An 18,399-nucleotide genomic window follows, 5' to 3' on the forward strand; every position below is an offset into this window, starting at 1 on the left:
GTGGGCGTGGCCGTGGGCATAGGGGGCGTGGCAGTCTGTCGGCACTTCCACTCTACTTCATGCATAATTCGCAATTATCAATGGCTGGCAGCAGACAAAAGCAAAGCAGACAGCAGATTGCGAAAGCAAAAGCACAGCAAAAGCAAAAGCACAGAAACAGCACAGGAAAGCAAAAGCAAAAACAAAGCACAATTTGGCCAGCAAACTATTTTCACTTCAGTTAGTGTCGGTAGGGAGTGGCCAGGATTACGTGGCTTTTGTTTTTCGACCAACCGAAATTGCTTTTGACTGGCAGCATGGCTGTTGTTGTCTTGAAAGTCGTGCGGCATTTGCAGCAATGATTTAAAGTCCAGGACTTGGACAGATTTGCTGGAAATTCCGCCACGAGTTTTTTTACTTTTCCCCAATGAACACTTTACCTGTTTTATTTCGACTGCATATCGTTGTGTACATCATTACCGCACATCCCCCTATTTGTTCAAGAAGAATATTTCCTTGGTCTCGATCATTCGCTGCTCCACCGGACTGGCAGTGGCCAAGCCCTCGGGAGTTGGCTTGTAGCAGTAGCAGGGATACACCAGTCTGGCTTCATCCGATTCGGGAGTGGCTCCTGGCCGGGGAGTCGTCGTGAACCGCAGCCTCTGTTGCCCTAGATAACGAGATTATTATTTACGAACGAAAATGTTTGATTTGATTACGGTTTAAGATGCTCAATCAAAACTCAAAAAAATACATTCTTTTGGTTGGCTTTCAAAATGATTTAATTGAAATGAATTTGCCTGCGGGCAGCCAAATAAGCAGAGAGTCAGAAACATGTTTTAATTAAATGCAATTGTTTCACATTTTTTAAAGTTCACTTGTAATTTATAGCGTATTATCGCATAATGACTCTTGCGTATTTATTTATTCATTAAATGTTTTGGTTGTGCACTCACATAGCGACTGGTAGTACTGTTTGTGCCACCAGCTCAACTGTCGTTTTGGCGACTCGGAGGTTGCAAGACCCAGCAGAAGTAGAACCAAGATGCGGAGCCACTTGGAGGCCATATCTGTTTGCAAATATCTCACCCGGTTGGCCGCCCCTTTCGGGACCTTGGCTAATGGCTTCCGTAATTATTGCAAGCACTTCACTTCGCTCTAAGTAAGCGTTTAAAATTTAATTACACACGCCTTTGCGATGCGATGCTCCATTTCAGAGCTATTTTCACTGGCAGGTGAACGTGTGCCGGGTGCCAGGTGGACTTTTCAAAATTTAATTAAAGCAATCAATTATAAAGTTGGCTCCTCCTCACACATGCCTACTTGGTGTTCGATGACTTTCCACGCTCGATAAATTTCACACGCAGCCAGCTGGTGGGAAAATTCCGGGGGTCAGGGGTCAGAGGTCGCAGGATTCTAGCTTTGTGCGGCTGGCAGCGAGAACAGGACCTCCAGAGAGCGGAAAGGAAGCTGTCTGCCGCTGGCGGAAGCCCAGCAACTGCCTGCAATTAGTTGCAACATAAATTTGGCCAGCCCAAGTGGACGGAGGCACTGTGGGTCGACCGCAAGTTGTGGCTGTGGTTGTCGGAGTGGAAAATACAGCTGATTCTTTCCTGCAGATTTGCGGCACTTGCAGAAAAATCAATTCAATTTCTACTAAACTAACTATTTTCTCTGCCATTTAATAATAATGTGTTAGCTATATAAAGAAATATGCAACAAAAACATTGGATAGCCATGTTATTCAGTCACCTTTATTATTTATTTGTTTTTCGAATAGTAACAAGTAAATAGTTGGATAAACATGAGCATTCCCACTGTAGTGGTCCTGCTGAATTAATGTAGAAATGTTAAAAGTTCGTTAGTTCATTCTAGTTTGCACCGCGTGGCAGCTGCACATTGCGAATGGTTAGCCTGGCCGGAATAGAATGCAGTCCGGCAGCAGGAGGAGGACGTCAAACAAAGCTCATTTGTTTCAGCGGCTTACGGCGGGAAACTGGGGGCCAAAGGACCAAAGTTGAGCTGTAGCTGCGGGTAAAGTGGGCTTCCCCGCCTGCCGTCGAGTCCACATTCGAGACCATGTCCGCGTCCGGCTCGTGTTAATAATGTGCTGCTATCAGTTTCCCATTAGTTGGCAAAATTAATTTGTTTACGTTGCGGCGGAAGCGAGGAGCACAGAAAATAAAAGAACACTAAGCGAGGATCGTGGCGGAAACTTGCTAATTAATTTAATTTGCTATGCGGCGTGTGTAGCTGGCTCATTTTTCTTAATTGCATGAAATATGCAGGCTTGTCGCCGGAAAAGCAGGGAAAGCCGGAAAGCCAGGCCAAGCCGAACAATAAGTATCCGCATTAAGTTAGAGTTAATTTTATTATAAATTATTTGGCAAAACGGGCGCTAAACGCACAAATAACATTAGGCGCCCGCTGCGAAAGGACATGGACACAAAAGTCCTGCCCACCAAGGACCTCCTGCTGGGGCAATAATTTTATTTGATTTCATTTAAGTTTCGCTTAGCGCTCACAACTCTGCGGGCGCCGACAAAGTTTCAATATTAAACAGGGCCAACGGGCCAAAGGGCGGCTACGAATGCGGACTGTAATCCCAGCATTGTATTTACTTGACTTATGCTGCAATATGGCTCAGACCCACCCCCCATCCACCCGTTTCTTGGGGACTCAGCATAATGATGCAAACGGAAACGGAAATATCAAATATCAGGCAATAAGCCAGCCTTTGTAAGTCGGCAACAGGGACTGAATGTGTGCCTGATTATGGATTTGCATGTGCAAGCCACTGAATTCCAGAGAGCCAAGTGTGGTTGCCCAAAGATCTACGTAGCCAGGTATTGGCAGCCAGAATATCGTCTCACCCATTTGTTGGCTTTAATGTGGCCTCGCTTTAAGCCATATTTCAACGCCGCTCGGCCGCCCAGAAAGGTTTGACATCCATTTTGGTCCTGTCATCGGGCCGTATTTTAAATTAGTTTGTAAATGAAGGCCGCCTAGCTGGCTGCCAAATATGAGAGATTAAGAGCTTTGCCCAGAGTTGTCACCATTTTCCATGTCCATTTTCCGGCCAGCTAGCAGAAACTCTTCAAAGTCAAAATGCGATTGTATCTTTGCTAATTGGAAGACACGGTAGAAAATTAGAAGAAGTAGAAGTAATCATCAGATAAGTCCCTAAGTGGAAATTGAAAGTATGGAAGCTTAATAAGAATCATAATAATTTAAACAAAACCCTAATATACAGAGTAGTATGTCTTTTTCTTTTTTTTATAAATGGTACTTCTAAATGTCAATTCTATCTGAAAACTTCTTGATTTCGCATTTTTGAAGTGGCAATCTGCCAGCACTGATTCTGCCAACAGACCACAGCTCACTTTGCCGGCGAGGTGCAAACTACAAACCTGATTATGTGCATTAGCAGCCACGACCGAAAATTGGGCACGCGTGGCGTATACGTAATGTGGCGCTGGTACAGCAGATGAGTTGTTTACAAACTGGCAACAAAACGGGATGCGTAATGGTGGATAGGTTTTGGTTGGCTTGGGTCTGGGATTGGGTTTGGCTGCCTGTGATGGTACATCGTATTACGTTGCCAGCAATAAAGTTGATGCCATATTTTGGTTACGCGGCACTGAACACCACCATCTTTATGAACTCGCAAATGGAGCAACCAGGGAACACTGCTGTCGCCAGTTTTAAATAGCTGGCACGTGCATGTATGGCGGGTATTGGGATGTTAGACTTATATAGATAGGGAATAGGGAGAATGTGGACGGGAATCCCGGCAAGAAAAGCTCTACAGATGCATTTCACTTACTCACGTAGTGCGTGTTTGTTGCACGTGCTCCGCATCACAAGTTGCACTCCCCCGAGTCCCTAATCCAGCGCCAAAAGTGCTGTGATTCCATGTTATCCCATCCTTAAAGTGCACTCGAAGCTGGATTTAATCAAAACCCATTATATAATGTACCAATTACATGATGTACCAATTTAAGTCAATATGCTGGCAAAATGTCACAGTTAATTTGAATTCAACAGGCCTGGGCGAACCCATTAGCAGTTTTGGCCTCAGACTCTACGTCGATTATGGCTCATTTGTAGGCATTAGGCCGAGTTGGCCGAAAAGGCGTTTGTCATATAAATCAAGTATCCGCCAGATAGGCAAACATTGTCACATCAGCAGGCATCGGCCGACAGCCCGAGGCGCAAACTAATAAATCAATAAGGCACACACACACACACACGTGTATCTCAATCTATATCTATGTCTATTTATTTGTGGCACGGAAGCAGGACAAACTCGTTCGGTCGGCTCAATCAGCTTATTTTCTAATATCCGTTTACAAATTATCTTCAAAAACTGTCAACAACAAAGCCAGCCAGACAGACAAAGGGCGGCGAAGGCATGAGTAGGGAAAATGAAACCACAGCAAATAAATGGCATTGGGCAAAGGCAAATAGAAATGGGGAATAACACACGGACACACAACACACATCCTTTCGAACTTGGCCCCAATAAGGCGGCAAAGGACGAGGCAAACTGGCCGGCCAGTCAGTCGGGTTGCTGGACACAAAGGCGTCGGGATCAACTGCCTGGGAATTAACATAATCATTACGATAATGTAATATGGCCATTGTGCAGCCAGTCCCGCCGCTGTGCATTTCCCAGCGGTCCCTTTTCCCGAATTTCGCAATCAATAAGTTGTCAGAAACAATCAAATAAATACAAACTGATATGTCAATATTAACTGACAGCAGGCACCATCACGAGCCGAACGTCTGCAGTCCCGGATTCGGTACTCCGATCCCGGCCATTCGAGTCCCATCCCATCCTCACCCGATCCCTGGGATATGGCCACCGGATATGGCCGGGACAAACACATTATGGCCGCCGGTGGGTGGGCTTCGAGAAAGTCGGGTTATTGAAAAGAAAACGAAGACGAAAGTTCATGTGAAACTTTCTCTTTGAACCAACGAAAAGGAAATCACCCTTGCCGAAAAAACCCGCTTCTCAATAATTGGGGTCCATTATTATTTTTCAATTTAAAAGTGAGCTTGTGCAGGTTTCTATGACGAGCGAGTGAAGGCATTCAAGTTTATTTCGTTCCAGTCCACAAGAGATTTATTGTTTTTCAAACAAAGATAATACTAGTAAGCAAATTAAGTTTCCCAGAACGTCTTTCATAATCTGAGTGCGCTGCAATTCAATGGCCAAACAGTCAAGTGCAGACATACTGCAACATTGAATATCCTATTTCTATTTCATTGAAAACCCGTAAGAAATTCCTGCAACTTTAAAGACCTTGAAGGCAGATGCCGCAAGAAAACTTTCCCCGGCTGACAGGCAAGGAAAGCCGGAGAAGGGACGAGGCTATGGCCACAGCTCCGGCGCGACGAGTAGGCAGGCCGAGATTATGCGTAAAATTCTACATGTGTTCCGGCCGGGAGCCTCCAGCTGCCTCCGTCCAGGATTCTGCTTAGGTATGCGTGTAATTGGGTGGCTGCCCATTGCCGAGGGCGACCTTTGCGGAGGCATACACGCAGGATATGGGATTCCAACTAGCCGGCGAGGGGTCGACGGCTTAGTGCACCCTTTTCATGGCTTTATGTCTTTGTAAAACGACAAGGCTAACCCATACCACACCCATTCCGATTCCCATTCCCATAGCCCGTCAACGACAGCAAGAAAATAATTTTCTGCTATTTTTTCCGGACTTCGGAAGCCGGAACCAAACACGCGTGTCCTTTATCCTTTTGTGCGAAATCGCACCACCCACCATCTACCGAGCCTAAGACATATGCACAATCAGAGCGGGAATTTATTGTTTGTTGTCGCTGAGGACTGGCCGTTCAACTGGCAACTGGACACCCGACCATGTCCAAAATATCCATGGCTGTCGGTGCACCGGCCTTATTGAATCCAGTTATAAATGGCGCCATTTGGCTTAAGTGCCGCCCAGTTGATTGTTAAGCTGACAAATTAATAACATAAACTTTTAACGCCTTCTGCTGACTACCCGCTTTTCCTTCCCGCAGGGGCACATCTGGCATCGACATCGACTTGCGCCGCGTGGACATCGACCAGTGTCCGCAGCGCCACACGCCGGGCACCAAGCGACCGCTGAACATCTTCGCCGGCACGGACAAGTGCAAGCAGCGCACCACCATGGTGAGAGTCAGTCCGGCTACACAGAGAGAAATGTGGGGGCAAAGTGGCTAGCTCATAGCCCATTCCAAACAAAGCACTGCGTACTCTTAAGCTCTTCGTAAGAAATTTTCCAACACAATTTGAATTTTGGTGCGTGGGCTTAATGGAGCCACCGTAGAAGTGAAATCTCATATTGATGAGACAACAGAATATTTCCGAGTAACATTTAAAGTACGCTAATAGTATGCAGTGGCTTTTTGCAGAAATGGTTATCAACTTTGCTACAATTTCTGCGCAGAGAAGTTCCAAGAAAAGACAGCTCAGACACTTCAGTGCCTGAGACATAATTTTATTGCGGCAAAAACAAATGCTAGCCAGATGGGGACAACGAATTCCTCGCTGTGTAGACACCCAAATTCGCCGCAGTCAGCACTTAATTTTCATTTCCATTCCCCCGCCTTCCATTTGCCGTTCGCAGTGCGAGGCCATCATGGGATTGGGCTTCCGGCGCGGCTCCTACAAATGTCTGTGCCGCAAGGGATTCTACTTCCCGGACATCGTCTCGCAGCACAAGTTCTTCAACGGCAGCCTCCTGGAGGAGGAGTACGAGAAGCTGATGCTGGTAAGTCGGATGGCGGATGGCGAATGGGAGGTGCCGCGTCAAGTGGCCGCCGTAAGAGCCTTATTCTCATTAAATATGTATTAGGGCAAGAACTCCACGTACAACAGCAACAGCGAGTACGAGTGCCTGCCCTGCGCCGAGGGCTGTGACTCCTGCGAGGACTCCTCGCCCTGCATCGCCGCCCTCAACTGGCCAATGCGCACCAGCATCCTGGCGCTGGCCTGCATCGTGATTGGGCTCCTGCCCCCGGCCGCCTGGTTCACCTTCCGCTACCAGCAGGTTAAGGTGAGTGCTGTGAGGGAGTCCTCTAAGTAGGATATCTGTGGGCGGCCAGGCTGTGCCTGATTTCATCTAAACAGATCTCCCAGTTTCAATTAGCCATTAAGTTTATTTTAAAGTTGAAGCTGGCTAGAAGACTTTAAGACAGCCGCTTTATAAGTGCTTTCAGCAGGGATTTGTTTGCATTACGCCTGGAAAGGAGGAGATTCAATGTTGTTCTAATTCATTTCACTTTGGCCATCTACAAACAGAATCTGATGTCCAGAAACTAATTGGTCAGCAAAATAACAATTTCCCTACGAGGTGAAAGCATCCTAATCTGCTTGCTAAAACTCGCAAGCTGCAAAGCTCCTTTCCGAGTCACAGTTGTGGGATTGAGAGCCCTGGTGAATCTTCTGAAATCCGAACCGAATTGTAAAGCCATCATAATGGCATTATCCCGGCCAGTCGCAACCGGTCCATCCATATTTTATTTTCACTTGCTTACTGTGTTGTTGCGTCCATCGGTGCGCACTGTCAAATAGCGCTGATCCCGAGCGGGCCAACCTAAGCTGCTGTCATCATTCAGCCGCTAAGCGGCTTACCATTGTTAGAATCGAGTTAATTTTGAACGTGCAGCACGCTCAGGATGGTCAGGATGTCGGGCATCCTGGCAGCCAGCAGCTAGCAGCCCGATGACAGGCGGCAACAGGTCAACAGGACAGCGGATATAGTCGCGCATAAGCGGAAGTGCAAACATTCGCACAGCCGGTCACGCCCACATCCTGCTGCTTCCTGCCGCCAGAAGTGGGCGTAAGTGGGAGTAGCAGTAGGTCCAGGACCTCCCATCTCGAGTGTCGTTCGGTCACTCATTAGACCAGAGAACAAGTCCAGCTGACGGCGTCCAATTGTCTCTGGCGTTCGTATTTCAGACACTCGCATTTTTCCCGTCCACAGCGGATGTAATATATATGCACTGAAAACAATCTCGCAGATAAGATGAAATATCTTTTGATAAACGATATTTATTCTACAATTTATTGAGCATTATGAGTATCTGAGTTTATACCACACGCTTACATCTCTGATTTATGTTTGAACCATATTTATAATCATTTTTTTTGCACCCAGTGAATACATGTTGGGTGCGGCAAGTGAGTTATTCAGTTCCCTTGTCGCAGTCTGACATTTTTGTGCTGTCTGTCCGACATCGCCACATCCCGCCATCTTGACATCCCCAGCTCCATGGATGCCCTTGCCCATTCCCCAGCCCGTTCCACTTGTCCGCCTCCCAAGGCAACTAGCCAACTGAACTGTTTTCATTCGTAATGCGATTCTGTCGCATTTGTGTCTCCGGGGAAGTCCCCAATGGGCGCGAGATGGTGTGTGCCCAAACTAATTAAATGGCGCTAAACATGCCGCCCGACATCCGACATCCTGCCAAGTGCGGGTCCAACTCGGAGACTTCGGGTTCTGCAGAGATTTCCTTGCGTCCTTGGGCAATCGTGCGGATTAAACGATTTCAATTTAAATTCGCAAACTTTCAGCCAGCAAGTACTTAATTGGAAATGTCCTCTTGTCCTGTTCTCCCGTTTTTCCGTTCCAGGTGGTGAGGGCCGCCAGTCCGGCTTTGTTGCGGGTCATCGCCTTGGGAGCATTCTTCATCTACTGCACGGTAAGTAATGGATGGTGTTTTCCATTAGTCAATCGACTGCATACACAATAACTTAGCAATTCAGTTTCAATTGAGTGGCATAATCAATAGCAAGCGCCTGCTTTCACTGCAATCCGAATTAATTAAGAGTCATCGAATGCAACTGAAACATTTTCCGGGGGCTTACAAGCGGCTCTGTCGAACATTATTACAACTCAATGGAGCCATTCGGCGCTCGAAGCCATAAATAGCCACGAAATTTGCATTCGGTGAAAAATGAGATAGAAAAGCGCTCGGCAAACAGAGCACTCGAACCCAAAGCCCATCGATTTCTACACAATTTAATTTGATTGATTTATGGCTGGCGAAGGAAACTAATAGCATGCCGGCCAAATAAACAACTTTAAGCGGCAGTTCATCGAACGTCCTGCGAGTGCCTGTCCCAGCATTTATTTATGTGTGGCAGATTTATTTGGCCGCCATGAGTATCTCTTGACGACCACACAAAGGCGTGGGGGGATGCGGAGCAGGATGAGGCTGAGAATGGGCATAAGCACGAGTCCTGGGGTCAGGACGAGGATGCCTGTCAGCACTGTTTGCTTTATGATTTTTTAATATGTGCAAGGCGTGAAGGCAGCCGAAAATAGAAGCCAATATAGATCCCCCGAATAACCTATTGTCCTGATAGCTCGCTTCATCAATGTTGGCCTATTGTCACACTGGCTTTCTGGTTTAATGGCTTGGGGTCTTCGTGAACTGCGGCTTGAATGACAAACACTAGCTTGCACTTATGTTTTGAAGAATCATCCGGAAAAGTACCACCTAGTACTTTTCCAAAGGAACCAAAGTGTCGGGGAAATAGGTGGCGATATTATTGATTTAATAGGCATTGTGGGCAGAAGGCATCTATTAAAGCTAATGTATCTATCTGCAGAACATTGTGATGTACCCGCATCCGAACCTGTACACCTGCACGGCGCGAATTTGGCTGCGTGAGATTGGCTTCTCCCTGACCTACGGAGCTCTGATGCTGAAGACCTGGCGGTAAGGATATGCAGTGCCTTCTTAAGGATATTTGAGTAACATTTTGGGTATAACGACCACAGGATATCGGTGATTTTCCGCGTTCGATCTGCGAAGGCTGTGAAGATCACGGATGCCGCCCTGCTCAAGAGACTGGGCATCATCTGCGGAGCCATCGGAACCTGCCTGCTGGTCAGGACACTCGTCTCCCCGCCGGACGTGGTGGTGGGACGCACCGCCGACGACCTGAAGGCGTTTCTCTGCAAGACCGACTGGTGGGACTACACGTTCACCTCGAGTAAGTTGGCAATACGTAAAACAATTTGGCTCGAACTAAGTTGCTTTGACATCGCAAAGGCCACTTAAAGCGAGCTCTGTCTCTTGCAAATGGAAAAAAAGCCACTATGTTCTCATAACGCATATGGACCAGTAAAAAAGGAAAAAAATCCAGAGAAGAAATGGAAAATGTGAAAGTGCAGCAGCATGAAATCGTTGTCTGGCCAACCGGCACAGTGGGTCGAACACCTGCTGCTCCTGTTAGCTTCGCACACACATCAATATTTTCCCCTTTTTTCTCGACTTCGTAGCTCACTTGCCCAGCTCTCAGAAGTCAAATGCCTGGCTATCATGGGTTTTAGAGTGGACGGTCTCCTAAACGAGCTTAAACTAAACTACTTTCTTAGTTTATTGATCTGTGTGTGAGTCACTTAGTCATCCGAACTAGGGTATATCCTTTGGGTATATCCGTCTTAAATTTACTTCACTTGTAATAGATTGCGTTTGAAATGGGTTTTCCCACTAAAACAAATAAAGCGAATAGGTGGAAGTTGTAGGAAGTGGAAGTAGACTCATGACTTTCAGCCGCAATACGGTCCACCCTAAAGGGCACAAAAGTGATTTTTCCGTTTAACCAACTGACTGGCGACACAGGTCCGTGGCATAATTTGAGTTGGAGCTGCGCAGGAGCGGATTTGCCGGGGATAACTGCGTCCCACTTACCAGGGCGCTTGATTAAAAAAGTTCAGAAAGGACCCGGGTGCTTCTATCTGCATCTGTGCATCCGGGCATCCGTGCAACTGTGTATCCGTGCAACTGTGCAACTGTGCAACTGCTCCTTTTTGTGCCACACACGCACACAGCAATTATCGCTGCTTCTCGCGTTCATCACGCACTTTGGCAGCAGCCAGCTGCTAAGTAACTTCATTTGACTTGGCTACACGCCAAAGCTCGTATTACATTTATAATTGCATGTTGAACATTTCCCCCAAAAAAAAAAAGAAAAATGAAATAAAAAACTACTTTGGCCGCGGCAACATGCATTTCCATAGTTGAGGCCAATAGAAAACGAAGCCCGGCAGTCATGAAATTGTATATTCACTCTTTTCACATCTAATGATATTCAGAGCTCAGAGCCAACTGTGCAGCGGTTTTGGTAATTAAACTTCAAAGTGAAGCTGGGCAGCCTGCGAAGTGCACAATGGGTCTAATCTTTTCGCTCCGATTCCATTCCTTTCCAGTGGAGGTCCTGTTCCTCGCCTGGGGCGTCCGCCTGTGCATCATGGTGCGGAAGGCGCCGTCGGAGTTCAACGAGAGCCGCTTCATCTCGATGGCCATCTACAATGAGTTCCTGCTCACCTGCTTCCTCAACGTGTCCATGTAAGTAGCCCACATCTCCTTGCTCATCAACAAGTTCTTTGAATCGAGCATAGCTGATTTCAGCAGAAATATGCGTTGAGATTTTCTTTGGCTTGGAAAGCATGCTTCAGATCCTTTAGTTGATTTCCCCGTATTAGTGGCCAGCAGATATGCCTCCTGACTTAAGCTACTACTACCTACTAATTGGTACATCTATTTGATTTACTCCTCCGCATCCAGGCTCTTCCTGCAGTCGCCTGCCAATCCGGACTTGCTGTACATCATCTTCTTCTGCCACACCCAGCTGACGGTGACCCTGCTCCTGGCCCTCATCTTCGGCAGCAAGGTGAGTAGCGGAGTCCTGCCCCACCATTCTGGCCATTCCGTGATACTAGATACCCACTTTGACGCAGGTGTACATCGTGCTGCGCAGCGGCAAGTCGCACCAGGAGAACATCGGCATGGGCACCAAGGCGTCGGGGGCCAAATTCAATTTTCGACCCCAGGTGCGCACCTTCGCCAATCCCAGTTCGGTGACCACCTCCACGGTCCCGGTGGTAGCAGGTGAGTCTAGTGGAGTGGAATGGAGTGGAGTGCCGGTGCTGGTCCGGCGATAGCGGACAATTGCCCCATTTGTCCTAATGGTCCCGACGTATCGACGCTTATGACAAACGACAGTGTCCACTTGACAAACGATCTGCGGAGGGAAAGCAGTGTACTCGGGTGCACAGAAAGAAACCCGAAGTTAGTTCATGTAACTACTCTTCCGTTTTCCAACTTTCTCGATTATTTAGAAAGATTGAAATCTGCAAAAATATATACTGCAGTTCCTTCATAGGTAACTTGCTTTCGAAACTGAAACTTTTTCGCGCAGTGTAGCGTCGATTAAGTCTTCTCCAGAGTCGACGGTTATTTATGGAGTATTATTTGTCAAATTAAAAAATGAGCGGGACAGGCGGCGTCAGGGGCACGCTTATCGGAGCTGTCTAGACATGAGCCATGCCACATCCAGTTGACAGCCCGGGATGCTGATTTATGGGCCGCTCCTGCGCCGAAGATCCTTCAGAGCAATCTTAGCTGCGGTTAACCCGCGATTCATGCATGTATGTGTGGCACTGTGGCAGTGTGTCCGTGTGTGTGTAGGTGTGTAGGTGTTCCCACGGAAGGAAAGAGCTCCGGAGCACAAACTTCCGCCAAGTTGCCGCCGACGCCATATTTGTTTACCGCTTCGCTGGCTTTGATGTATAAACAACTATGTGAACTCCCCCGGAGGGGGGAGGCATGAGGCAGCCGAGCAGACCAGCCCTGCCATCCCAACCGGATGGCGGGTGGACTCACGTTTCTGGCTGCCGGAGAATTTCCATTTGCGTGGGAAAACTTTAAGGGTGTGAAGAGTCTGTAATTGAACTACGATATTGCACGGACGCCACGGCAACGCAGCCAATAACTTTTGATTAGAAATTAAATTCTAACCAGGGGCTAACTTCGCCATAAGCAGCGAGTTTTCGATTAATTGCATTTTGGAAGAATCCTGGGAAGTAGGAGCAGTTTTAATGGGGAAAAAGTTTAAATAAATACTATTATTGCGTTTGTTTATCGACGCAGGTTTATACTGAGTTTGCAATAAATATGGCTTGCATAAATATTTCAAAGAAGCTCTAGTCATTGGCAGTCGCGATTTATTATTCCATTTAAGAGGCCTAATGAAGAAGAGCCATGTTCGCTTGAACTGCATAAATTAATGCACATCCTGGCGCAAAATGGAATTTAATCTGAATGGTAGGAGAGCAAAATAGAAGATACTCGTTGGTAATTTCAGGAACTGGCTCCTTTTGGCCATTATGCCTTTTTGGCTGCCATTGTTGACTATTCGGTTTGATGGCGAGCCTTTTTAATTCCAGGAGTTTATTGCCAGGGAGCCACGGTTTATGTTTTAATGCTTTACAGGCTGTCAGTCCGGCGAAGAGGTTTTTATTTAATTTTTTATGACCCGCATTTCTATTTCGAAACAAAACGTACCGCATTTTTGTGGCTGCGTAAATTGTGCGTTAAATTTACATTTTTTTTCTCGTGCCGCTCGGCCTTGTCGCTGCTTTTTGCTGGCAGTGTTTTTAAGCGGCTCTCAATTTGCATATTTAAATTGAACAATCACAAAGTAGCAAACACTCAACCGTGCACCCACACACTCACACACATATGCGCGGTGTATCTGTGTGGCGCATTTTAAATAACTCGCGAGCGCAAAAGGAATATCGTGTTGCATACTAAGAGGGGCACACATAATAAATTCAATTTTGGCCAGCGTCGACTGCTCCGCTCGCTTAATTTCACAGCCATAAATCTAAATTCATCGGGCAGTGGGGAAAAAAAGCGTCTGTTTTTAATACACTTAACGGAAAGAAGGGTCACAAGCCGGTTGAAATCCTTCCTCCATTTTGGAGCCATAGCATGTTTCCTTACGCTTGAAATCTTGTTTGTTTTTCCCCTATTATTTGAAACTTGATATCTTCTGAGTGGACTTGGCTTAAATCATACCGACAGGCTTTCAACCCAATTGAATGGCCATTTATCATTCCGCCAGCGAAGAGGAAGTCTGCCACTCCGCCAAGCCGCACTGAAAACCACAACAGTGTCCAACTTTCGCCACACATTCCCACTTTCACTCTCGCTTTCACTTCCGCAGACGGTACAAACATTACGCATTTAAATGTGGGGTCGCTTTTGGGGGTTTGGGGAGTGCAAAACTTTTGACATGGACGCGCAACTTTTTAGTGCAAAAGTTGGCAGCGGAAAGCAGGAGCCTCGCTTTTTAGCGCGCCATGAAAACAGCTTTCACTTCCACAGCAGATCGTATCTCCTCTACATTTGATGCGATTTCTGGTTAGCCCTTGGGCGGCCAGAAGACCAAGCACCACTGACTCCCAACTATCAATCTTTAAATTGCTGACCTCTCTTTAACTGTCCAATAACTATAATGAAACACATAAAATCCAAAATATAAATAGATACGCATTCTAGATCCTTGTTTATTCCTCTCTGTACAGAAAAATCCTGAATTAGATTTCATAATCCCAAAGCAAAATAATGTAACCAGTATTTATGGGTGTTTTAAAATAATCAATCATAAAACAATCATTATATAATTTAAAGCTACCTTAAACCTTCTTACGTATACGTATTAACAAAGCCATAAGCTTAAGCCATTTAAATCACTAAATTTCTATTTTTATTCAAACCCACCCCTACTGCCCACCCAGAAACCAAGCTGTCCGACCAGGAGGCGCTGGAGGAGATCCGCCAGCTGAGCATGCAGCTGCAGCGCATCCAGGAGATGGCTCCGCCCAAGGGCGTGGCGGTGATGACGATCTCCAGCCTGCTGGACGGCCTGAAGACTCCCGGTGGCCTGATGGTGGTGGCGGCGGCGGCGGGCGCCACTGCCCAAGGCCACTCGGCCGCCAACCGCCAGAGCGCACTGCCCCTGCTCGCCCTGAACGTGGAGATGCAGAAGTACAGCCAGCAGAACAACAACTCCAACGGGGGGCGGGGGAGTGGCCGGGCCTCTATTCCCACCATGGTGCTGGAAACGCCGCCCAGCTCGACGCCCCCGTCGGCGGCGTACGAGGAGCGGGCCGTGAACACGGAGCTCAGTGGCGACGACATCCGGGAGCAGCTGCTGCGGCGGACGGCCGATGGCCACATCATCTGCAGTCGCTGCCTGGACGCGTCCAAGGAGCACTACTACTGCTGTCCGCCGCGCAGCGCCTGCGACCATCTGGGCTCGCCGAAGGAGGAGGGCAGCCTGAGCTTCGCCAACATCAAGCTGGAGTGCATGTGCTCCCAGTCGGAGGATCTCGACCAGGAGGTGGGCCAGCGCCAGCGGCGGCCCACGGTGCGAACGGCGGCCACCAATACGCCGCCGACCAGCTGCAAACGGGCTCCACGCAACCTGCTGGAGGCCGAGCTCAGCATTTCGTATCAAATTTGTGATAACTGTAGAAGTAAGTACAAGCTAACGGGCCGCCGACGCAGCGGCAGCTACTCTCAGGCCCAGGAGAATCCCCAGCTGGGCCAGCAGCCGGCTGGCCAACTGCCCATCCAATCCCGCAGCACCGAGCTCCTGGACCGCACCACCACCGCCGAGGTCGAGACCGAGGCCGAGGCGAGGACCAAGGCAGCCCACTCCACGGACGACATAGTCCTGTACTCCAGTGCACCGGAGGAGCTGGCGGTCCAGTTGGCCGAGACCGCGGCGGCTCCCTCCCTGGGCAATGTGTCCAACAACTCGAACAACTCGACCAGCGGCAGTGGAGGCACCAGTCGACCCAAGCGGCCAGACAAGTTGGTCTTGGACCTCAACGATCGGTCCAAGTACACCAAAGAGGTTTCCGTGTAGAGCGAATGAATCTTGGCCAGCAATGCAGAGCTGTTCGGCGAAGGTCCGTGATTTCCCATTTGAATTCTGTTCTAGATTTATATGAGATGTTGGAGGGTCATGGTTTTGGAAGTTACTTCGCCATTGCAACCCGAAATAATTAAATTGTTGGAGGAAATGTTGGTGGAAATGCAATTGCCGAACAGATTTTGCAGTGGCTGGCGGCAATCGAAATTGTTTTATGCTTAGGCCAGTTGAATTATCAAAGACTTTACTAAATTATATTTGTACAACTAACTAGATAACTGATTGGTTTAGCTAAATGTAGTCATAAGTCGGAGTGGAAAACACGCGATTTCAGCGAAAGCGAGGGCGTCTGCGATTTGCATTGCTAAGCAAAATGATTTGCAACTATAATGAGCCCCGAATGTTGTGAATTTATTGAATTTGGCATGCACCGCAGACGAGAAAGTCAACAATGCAGTTCGCTGAAAGTCATTTGCTTTCGATAGAATATTAATAAAATTTACATTTCATGTGTGTAGATAATTAAATCTAAATTGCTTACTAATTGAAAATCGCAGCGAGTCATTTCCAACGGAAATGATTTGCGCACTCATAATGCATTTGCTGTTATATTTACTATATTAAGCCATGTTTAAGTGCCGATCTGATCTATTCAAAATGGGAGCCCAACCACATGCACACACTGTTCATTGCATAATGGCCACTCTGTAATATAGGTAATCATAAATTAAACAAAATGTGTTGATGTGAGCTGTACAATACACATATCTCCGACAAACTCCAAACTCACACAATACGCTCACACCTTCCAACTAATATAGTGAGTAAATAGCTGTAGCTACAATTAAGCATTAACTAGATGTCCCACACCTAGCTACACTATTATCAATACTTCATTATCAAAAAATACCCTTTGCCGAACCGAAATCCCATCTGCATCACGGATCGAAATGACATTTGCGAAATCTGCGTTGTCGCTTGAAAAGGCCCGAACAACAATTGCGTCTACTATATTTACGTACTGTAGTTAAGCGTTGATGTTATTGAGTTGGAAAATATGTGCATTAAATGCGTTTGTTTAAAGCAATCCAATAAATGGCGACTCTACTGAATGTACACCTAAAAGCAGTCTTTCCTTTGTCACGGCGCTGGAATGTCGGCACAAAAACGATTTGTTTATCTCCTAGCAACTTCATTAAGTATACGCACCGGGGTACCAGCTCGACATGCATTGCGGGGTGAGTATGCTACAGAGCCCACACTCAAACAAAAAATAGCACCATTTTTGTCAGTCATTAAATCACTTCGAAATTATCAGTCAGACTGGAAATGCTCCGCCGATCTTTTCCAGTGCATCATCTGTCTATCACTGGGGGGCAGTAGATGGAAAGTGTTGGCGCCTTTTTGCGCTTTACGAGCACGTTATGGTTTTTATCTTTATGGACATGCCTGCGTGTGACCCTTTTTGCCATTTACGTCTGCCATTTCAGGAATGCCTTTTCAACTCGGGCACCCATATTTGGTCCTTTGCAAGGAAGCCGCTGCTTAGAAGGAGACGTTAATTTAAATGTTTTACGGCCTCATCGGAAGTTGTTTTGTTTGTGCGCCGCCTTGTTTGGGTTTGTTTTGTTCTCTGTTTGTGTATCAAATTAAACTTCAGCAGCCAGGCAGACAACTTTAGTGCTATCAGCCCCAAAAAGGACATCCCCGCCAGGATGCGTGCGTGTGTGTGTGCACTGAATGTTAAGCACTCGAAGCCCTCGAAGCCCAGGAAAAGTGAAAATTCATCGGGCGCGGCACGTTTTCCGAGTTTCTTTAAATTGAATTTCAATCATTACACCTCATCAGATATGCCAGAATAAACACAAAATATTTATATATTCGGGTGCTGCTGGGTGTAATGTACTAACGAATTTCATCTTCGCAGCTCCAGCACGTAACAATATTAATTAAACTTTCACCATATGCGGCTGTCGCATGGCTGTCGCGATTTTAAAGCGGAAAATTCAGGGGCAAGTTGGAAAACCCGCTGACATAAGCGCAGACGTAAACGAGGCAGTTTCCGCCTGGCTACCGAACAGATTTTTTGCATTTATTAACACCGCAATGGCAATGCAGCGAAATATCGAACTGCCATTTTTTGGGCCATTTTTCCATGGCGTGTTTTCACTATTTTTCATTTAATTGCCCCGCAAAACAAAAGCAGTTGAGTGTTTTTTTAATGGCAGTTCGAATCCGTTGAAAGTGGCAAGGAGCAATTATGTGGAGCGTTTACTGCGAAATGTGCGGCGAATGCGTGCAATTAAAATGGGATATTTTACATTAAGCATGCATATTTATTGAGTTCTGGATAACTAAATTGGAAGTGATTTTATTGAATAGCAAAGCTTTTGCGCTAAGCGTATTTGTTTAAATAGCACAAGTGGTCATAGTTTACCACTCTAATGTCTAAAAGTGCTTTAAATTTACATTAAATCCATGCGCTGTGCCATTAAGAGCTTTTAATTAAACGCCTGTTGCAGAAGCAGGTTCGCCAGAAAGTCGGAGGTGAAACTTCCCCCAACTGGAAACTGGATCATAAATTTCAAAGCGAATTGAGTGATGGAGCAGGGAATAAGGGGGGATGGGGCTGGCTTTCCAAACAAAGAATATGGCACTTACCAGGAAACACA

The 18,399-nt window shown here is 46.9% G+C and overlaps 2 protein-coding genes across 2 annotated transcripts in view; one reads left to right on the forward strand and one right to left on the reverse strand.

Moving 5' to 3' along the window:
• Positions 1 to 16,852, forward strand: part of LOC6615720 — a 47,655-nt gene extending 30,803 nt beyond the window's left edge. The window contains exons 5-14 of the mRNA XM_032715465.1: positions 6,025 to 6,157; positions 6,615 to 6,758; positions 6,843 to 7,043; positions 8,623 to 8,691; positions 9,605 to 9,714; positions 9,777 to 9,991; positions 11,211 to 11,349; positions 11,569 to 11,674; positions 11,742 to 11,892; positions 14,586 to 16,852. Coding sequence (XP_032571356.1) covers positions 6,025 to 6,157; positions 6,615 to 6,758; positions 6,843 to 7,043; positions 8,623 to 8,691; positions 9,605 to 9,714; positions 9,777 to 9,991; positions 11,211 to 11,349; positions 11,569 to 11,674; positions 11,742 to 11,892; positions 14,586 to 15,721 — 2,404 coding nt within the window. The 3' untranslated portion in view covers positions 15,722 to 16,852. The remainder of the gene's footprint in view (positions 1 to 6,024; positions 6,158 to 6,614; positions 6,759 to 6,842; positions 7,044 to 8,622; positions 8,692 to 9,604; positions 9,715 to 9,776; positions 9,992 to 11,210; positions 11,350 to 11,568; positions 11,675 to 11,741; positions 11,893 to 14,585) is intronic.
• On the reverse strand, positions 410 to 1,132 carry LOC6615718. Its single transcript, XM_002040053.2, has 2 exons — positions 936 to 1,132; positions 410 to 649 (listed from the first exon to the last, which is right to left on the reverse strand). The coding sequence occupies exons 1-2, from the start codon at positions 1,045 to 1,047 to the stop codon at positions 471 to 473; spliced, it is 291 nt and encodes a 96-aa protein (XP_002040089.1). The 5' UTR covers positions 1,048 to 1,132; the 3' UTR covers positions 410 to 470.
• Positions 16,853 to 18,399: the final 1,547 nt, after the last annotated feature.

This window comes from Drosophila sechellia, chromosome 2R (genome assembly GCF_004382195.2).
Source record: "Drosophila sechellia strain sech25 chromosome 2R, ASM438219v1, whole genome shotgun sequence".
Classification (NCBI taxonomy): Eukaryota; Metazoa; Arthropoda; class Insecta; order Diptera; family Drosophilidae; genus Drosophila; species Drosophila sechellia.